Source organism: Fulmarus glacialis, unplaced genomic scaffold (genome assembly GCF_000690835.1).
Source record: "Fulmarus glacialis isolate BGI_N327 unplaced genomic scaffold, ASM69083v1 scaffold36458, whole genome shotgun sequence".
NCBI classification, from domain to species: Eukaryota; Metazoa; Chordata; class Aves; order Procellariiformes; family Procellariidae; genus Fulmarus; species Fulmarus glacialis.
Window position 1 is genome coordinate 1424 of NW_009226942.1, and position 7483 is coordinate 8906.

The window sequence follows — 7483 nt, forward strand, 5'->3', positions numbered from 1 at the left end:
TTTTAAAGTATGAAAATATCCCATTGCCATAAATAATGTTGTGCCAAAATAACATAGCTCTGTATTGTAAATTACTACATCTTAAAATAAACTTAAGCAATTACTGCGTTGAAGTATGTACCCAGTAGCCTAAGAGTAGGCATAGCCTAGAAATGCAGATAACCTTTGGTATAATAAAGTATCTTCATTCAGAGTAGGGAAAACTGCCCGAGCAGCTGGCGTGTGGAAGTCACAGCTGCCAGGCCAAATCCTGCCTCAAGCATGACACAAGCAGTGCCATTGATTTAATGGAACTTGTTTGTGTGAATTATGGTTACCGGGCTTGGTTCTAGGCAGAAAACCTGAATTTAATTTATTTTCAGAAAATAACACCCAAGATTTCTCCCTACTGCCTTTTAAGCAGGAAAGTTTATTCCAAGTGCTTCGGAAGAGGAAAAGCTAGTTTCAAGAGTTATTTGCAGTATTTTGCAACGTACATGTTGTTCCAGTGTCCCTATTTAATAATTTCTTAAACCTATCTCTGAAATAGCACTTCATCTATTTCTCTAAATCGATGAAATGTGTTAGAAATACCAGCTGTCTGTACACGTATCTGTACAAAACAACTGATCCGTGAAAGTATATTAATCAATATCAGAAGCAAACGTTTAATGTTTTCCAACTCTAACACTATATTGATGAGCGTTTACCAGGGAGGGGTCCAAGTTTAAGCCATGACTAATTCTGGCTCCAGGGAATGTGTATTTGTGTGATTTCAGCCCAGTTTTATCTTTTGCTCAGCAAAAAAGTCCAGGCTAACTGGCTGGAGTTAGGATAGCCACTCAAACTAACTACCCCAACGATTTTTAAAGGACTTTTTTTGTTTCAGGTAGTCGGGAATCTGCTTTTGTACATGCCATCTCCTCCGCTGGAGTTGTTTTTGCCATCACCAGGGCATGTAGCCAAGGGGAGCTGAAATCCTGCTCCTGCGATCCCGAGAAGAAAGGCTCTGCCAAGGACAGCAAGGGCCATTTTGACTGGGGTGGCTGCAGCGATAACATCGACTACGGCGTTAAATTTGCCAGAGCCTTTGTGGATGCCAAAGAACGGAAAGGAAAAGATGCGAGGGCGCTGATGAACCTTCACAACAACAGAGCTGGAAGGAAGGTGGGTGTCCACCCAACAGATGCCTGGAGATGCTCTCAGTGAGCTCCCGCAGGCCTGGGGCAGGTGACGGTTGGCCCTTGCTGACGGGTCCCAGCAGTTAGGAAGAAGTACGGGATGGGCGGGAGCCTGAGATGCTATTTCTGTCTCTCTTGGAGGTTCAGTGTGGCAGATATCTCCGAACAGACCGGGTGCAACTGCTGAACAGTGCTCCCATCTCAGTCAGTTCAGCGGCTCCTTCTGTGGAAAGTTAAGCCCAAGTCGCTGCAGGATCGGTTTGGATGGAGGTTTTGTTTTGAGCCTAATCCTTACATATGGAGGAGTTTTACTTTCGATTAATAAAGAATAGAAATTCCTAAGGGAGGCTGAAGACCACACTGAAGAACAGGCTTGACTATTAAAGAGCAAATTCAAAATAGCATTGGAGAAAAAAACCATACTGTCCATTCCTGTATGTTTATGATAAACCTAAACACAAAGTGAGCAGAGATAAAATACAATTACTTCACTTTTTAAGAAAATAAATCCAAAATGCATGTCCCTCCAAAAGGCGTTGGGCTTGGGGCATGACCTGCTCTAAACAAAACCCTTCTTTAAACATTGTACGAAAATACATACCATTTTTGAATTTCAACGAGAAGAGTCTTTACTTCTTTATTGTAGGTGAGTTGAAGGAGTAGTTGCCGAATGTATTGCCCACTGCTGGTGCAAGGGCTGAGGAATACAGACACTAACATTTTGCGGTGGTAGTTATAAATAGTAAGAATAGTGCATGAGACTGGAATACGCTGTTTCATTATTCAAAACATATTCAAAATTTGTTGCATCCAAAACGTCTGAAATAATACAGAAAAATATTGTATAGTGCTAGATCAAGCACATGTAAAATGAATCTTAGAGACTTCTTGTTTCTTGTCTTTCGTTTTCCTTAATGTACATTCAGTAGGAATAAATTGTTCATATTCTGATCTTTTTGTATTAAAAAGTTCCCTTTATAAACTGTAACATTGTTCTATACTAACTAGCCCCTATTAGAAGAAAAGATCCAATTTTAATGAATTGTACTGCAAGTAGATGATTTTCCTGATAAATATTTCTCCTTCAACATCTTTCCTGTTTATTACCAGCAGGTGTAATTAATACATAACAGAGACAGATGAGGCTATTCAGCTCAGTGATATGCGTATGCAATACTATGGCTGTATTTATGTTACTGTCAAAGAGACTGCAGTCTACAGCACAAGCAAAGACTTTATGCAGGTGAATTAGGTCCATGCTGGGAAATACTTTCTGAAATAGTTGAGTATCTTAGTAAGTTTAAAAAGTATGTATATGCCAAATAATAAGACAGTATTGGTAAGCAGGTAGTTTGAGGGTTTTTTTAGGAAAAAGATAAGGAGACTTTAATAAATGTATTTGATTAAAAATAATCAACACATTCTCATATGCTTTAGGACCTGCTTTCTAGAAAGGAATGCTGTTTTGTATCCACCATGCAGGGACCTCACTACCTCAGTCTGCTCACAAGCCTGGCATTCAGATGTGGGTAAGACCAGCTGTGCCCTCGGCTTTTTCTCACCCCCAAAAGGGGTGTTGATAGGTTTCTTTTAAAACTAGACTATTCAGTTTTTACTAGTTCAAAAATACCTTGTATAAATATTTATAATAATCCCATATGAATCATACAAAATAATATGCAGTGTATCAGTATAGGAACATCACTGACAAAAAAGTCCTGCATCCCTGTGTGCTCCCTCTGCTATTCCAGGCCTCAGTCCAGCAAGCTGTTTTAAAGATACAAGTGGTTTAACTGATTCCTACTCAGATAATTAAAACCAAGCATCCGCTTAAATCCTTTTCTGAGCAGGATCCCAGTTTTGTGATAGTACTATTGGCAATGAAGTGGGGCTGTGGGAATGTCAGTGACTTCTTTGAAGTAGTCAAATCGTTTACAAGTTGGAAAGAAAGAAAATTAGAAGTACTTTGTTTCTATAACACATTCTCACTTTATGACTAAGAGCTTGACTGAAAAATGCCACCCCGCTGTGCATCAGTCCCATTCTTAATCATGGAGCTTTCCTCTCTCTTACCTTCCTCCCATGATGCTGTTTCTCATGTGCAAACTCTAAAATGTTCATATTTCATGAGCCCTTAAGGCATAATATTTATACATCAAATACCCATATCTTCAGAATTAGGAACGAATTATTTATCGTATATGAACCCTTCTGTTCTCCAACATCATACAGATAGCTTAAATGTCTGAGATGAAGCTGAATTGGCTTTAATGCTAACCAAACATTAAATTGATGATGAAGGTGATCTCTCCAGTGCAAGCTAATGAAGGTCTTACCCTAAATTGTTTGTTAAAAGGTTTATAAGCATTTTAAAAATACCGTATTTTAAAATTTTACGTAGAGCAGATGCCTAGCCCAGGTACGACGCCCAGAGACTGCTTTTGCAGTCTCTGCAAAATCATTTAAATATGAAATGCCTATGAATTTCTAGAAAATATTTGAAATGCTATTCAGGGCAAAGGGCAGCTTCATGAAGGCAAGCTAAGAGGGTCAGCATGGCAATGCTTCAGCTGGAACGATGGGGATAGGGGGTACCTTTGCCTACCAAGGGGCTGAGTGATTCTGTCCATTTCCCAGATCGTTTCCTCCTATCCAGTCTGTGTCCTAGCGCTGTGGACCATCTCGATCCTCGGGATGACTGGCAGGAGAGGGAAGGTAAGCCCACCAGCCGGAGGAATGTGTGTGCGGTTGAGCCAAGCAACCAGAGCAGACCAACCATGTGGGGATGACTTGATGCTACCAGTGGGTGTCACTACAGACCGTGATTTGGAGACCCATTGCGAGCCTGGCATTACAGGGTGAATGGAAAAGGGCCGAGAAGCGTAAATTACAGTTTGTTTTACCTGTGTATATTTTACTGCGTTTCTAAACAGGCCGTGAAGCGGTTTTTGAAACAGGAGTGCAAATGTCACGGTGTGAGTGGATCATGCACTCTAAGGACCTGTTGGCTGGCCATGGCAGACTTTAGGAAAACAGGAGATTATCTGTGGAAGAAATACAATGGAGCGATTCAGGTGGTCATGAATCAAGATGGCACGGGTTTCACTGTGGCTAATAAGAGATTTAAGAAGCCAACTAAGAATGACCTGGTATACTTTGAAAGCTCTCCAGACTACTGTATCAGGGACAGGGATGTAGGTAAGCCTCTATCGTTACATGTGAATGGTTTTATTTCAGACATTTGTACTTTGAAGGTCAAAAATTATCATTATTATTGAGTGTGTGTGTACATATATATATGTAAAAATCCATGCATGTAACCAGCAGGAAACAGGCAGGAAGACGTTTTGGAAGGACAGCTCTGTACAAGAACAATAGCTCCTCGATGCCCCTAGATGTACGACAGCCAGTTGTTCTAATATAATTCAGCAGTTTCTTCCAGGTGCTTTGGAGCCCTCGAGACGCTGCAAGGCAAAAGCTGCTTTTAGGACAAGTTTGAGTGATGCTCTGGAGGCAGGTCCATACTGTACACATCCACATACATGCTTGTACCACACAGCTCACTCCAGAGCTGCCAGATGTAACTACAGCAGCCCCAAGTCCCGTGATGTCCCTACGATACCACCTCCTGTCCCATTGCTTCTCTTCCATATTGTTACGCTACTGCTGCGGACCCTCAAGAGACCAGTGTCCTCCTTTATCTGCACATTCCTTGCAGCACGCGGTGGACCGTGGACCCCCTAGTTGCAGACACACCTCTCCCCATCGGTAACGTAGGAGGTACAGCAGCCTGGTGCAAACCATGCTTGCACCAGGCAGTGCAGCTGTCGGTAACGTGGTGCAAGGCAGCTGGAGGATGTGCAGGTGGATGAAAGAATAGAGGTCGGTGGGGCACAGCACACTGCATCGAGTGACACAGCTGTTTATTCCTCTTTATGAGACAGTGTTGGCTCCGTCCATGATAGCCATCACATTTTGTGAAGAGTTGTGCCAGCCCCAGCAGGAAGAGGTAAAGTTTCGGGGCTGCTATTAACACTGAATTTTTCTGCTGTCGGAGATTTCAATAGAGACACACTTAATGGTGTTACAGGATTCAAGGCATTGCCAAGCACCAGGAATCCTGCCAACGATCTTGACCCGTGTATAGTATTTCCTAATGTGGTAATTAAAAACTAGCAACTAGAAAACCAGAAATTTGGAAAAGAGAGCCGGACTGAGTAATGTATGAAAGATGTTGTGGAACTAACTAATAGGTTGTATAACGTACCAGATTGCACCCGGTATGACGTATTTGTAAGTATCTGGATAGCAATGGAGCTCAACTCTTTTTGGCACTGCTGCATATTTACAATCCAAGTTTACTTGGAATAAGCATTGCAAAACAACCATACTTAAATAAGAACAATATGTGAAATCCTAGTCATGTACTGTTGACTTCAGTGAACCCAGAATTTCATCCAGTACGCTTGTGTTGTACAGTGTTTCGGTTAGTTGAGTAGTCAAGGTAATTTTAAATGTTATTTATGGCTTTTGCAGGTGATGCTTATTACCTTATGTGCTTATTAGCACATATTGTTCCTTGAATAGTGACTGATACTGTAAAGTCTAATACTTTAATCCAAGTGAATAAACAGGCATATTGTGGCATTGTGCAGAGACTAACTTTGCAGACTAGGATTTATTCAAAACTTTATTTCTTGAAGTTGCCTCGTTCATTGTAAAATGTGTGATTTCTTTCGCCTAAAAAGGAGAGCCCATACACGACTCACTTCTATGTCAAAAAGCCGTTTAATAATCTCTTTGTACTAAGCCTAATCTCATCTGTCAGTCTTGTTATTGTGGAGGAGAGCGGGCATTTTTCACCGCAGTGTATTACGCGCGCTTGGCTGATGCTGTCAAGCCTGCCCAGAGATGGCAGAGTCTGACACGTGCTTTGGCTCAGCTCAAGATAAGGCTGCGGATGAGGCGGTGTTTCTTTGCTGCCCAGAATTCAGAGAATGTGGCTGTTTGGAGGAGCACATTTTTGGCAAGCTGCAGTAAACCTTTAATGGGATGCGGGATGCCCTGCTCCTTGTGTGGAGCAAAGAAAGAATCAGACGAACAAAAACGGATCTGGCTTTAAGAGAGGTAATTTCGGCAGTGGAGCAGCATTTTTTCTTTATTACCTTTGATTTGCCCTGTTGAGTGCTCCAGAGTGTCAGCCCTGTTAAATGACTGGAAATGAAATGAGATTATGGAAGTCTGAGTTTGGAAAGTCTGACTGGGAGCATCTCAGCATCAGCTAAATGTAATACCACAGCGCGTTAGTATGTCCTTGAATACAGTTCTGCCTTTCATTCTCCGGGGAATTCAAGCAATTTAGTGCTTCAGGAAAAAAAAAGTATATCTGGAGATTGGTTAGTATTGGGACTGAAGGGAGGATTTCCCGAGCAAAACTTATGAAGCGTCACGACTTGACCAGGAGACAGCTTCACACACTGTAAAATGACCAAGCCAGTGTCCTCTGTGGCTTGGGTGTGCTAAGACATATGAGCCAGTAAATTAAAGGTGCTCAGGGGTTGTATCATCAGCGGCCTATCCAAAAAAATATGCATCTCATCTTCTGCTGTTGGGGCTTCTAGTGGAGGCTCTTCTCTCTGGTGGCGGGCAGCCACTGGCTCTGGCAGTCTGTCTGGGGGAGGCAGCTGGACATACATGAATCAGCCCTACAAAGTGAAAAATGTGTTGTTATTATTTTTTTCCTAGAAGGAAAAGAGGAGTCATTGCTTTCAGGAGTGAGATAATAAGTGGAAAACACTAACAGCAACTTAATAGCAAGAGAACGTAATAACCTGACCACCTCTTGTCTAGCATTAAGATTTCACGACTTTTAGGAAAGGACCAAAGGAAGATTTTCAGAAATGTTCAGAATTCACTTAACTCTGCTCACATGGATGCTGAAATAATTTTTACTAATAATTTTGTACTTACAATTTGATAGAAACAGAGGAAGGACATCCCAGAGGGCTTTTGAAAATCTTGTCATGAACTTACAAATTTTGCCACACTTTGCATGGTCTTCCCTCATATTATCATAGATTTCCAGCTCCGAAAACCAATACAAGCATACCCAGGACTACACAGGGAGAGACCTGTTAGAAATGATAAAGCTGTGAAGGGAACTAAAGTGACGGCCACACAAGTGGCAGTCCCGCTGCAGCACGTACCTCTTACCCTGAGTGCGTAACTTCACCTCTGACATGCTCTTAAAAAGCTCTTGCTTGGCTGCCTGTAAGTTTCTGTTAGAGCATTTTAAGTTTTGAAAGATTGCCGTTTGACCATCC

General features: G+C 41.8%; 1 protein-coding gene across 1 annotated transcript; it reads left to right on the forward strand.

The window, feature by feature from the left end:
• Window positions 1-868: 868 nt before the first annotated feature.
• On the forward strand, window positions 869-6643 carry LOC104080555 (protein Wnt-2-like; the record flags this gene model as incomplete). Its single annotated transcript, XM_009582975.1, has 3 exons — window positions 869-1146; window positions 4094-4362; window positions 6562-6643. Coding segments are annotated over 3 exons (629 nt in total), but the record flags the coding sequence as incomplete, so codon positions are not given.
• Window positions 6644-7483: the final 840 nt, after the last annotated feature.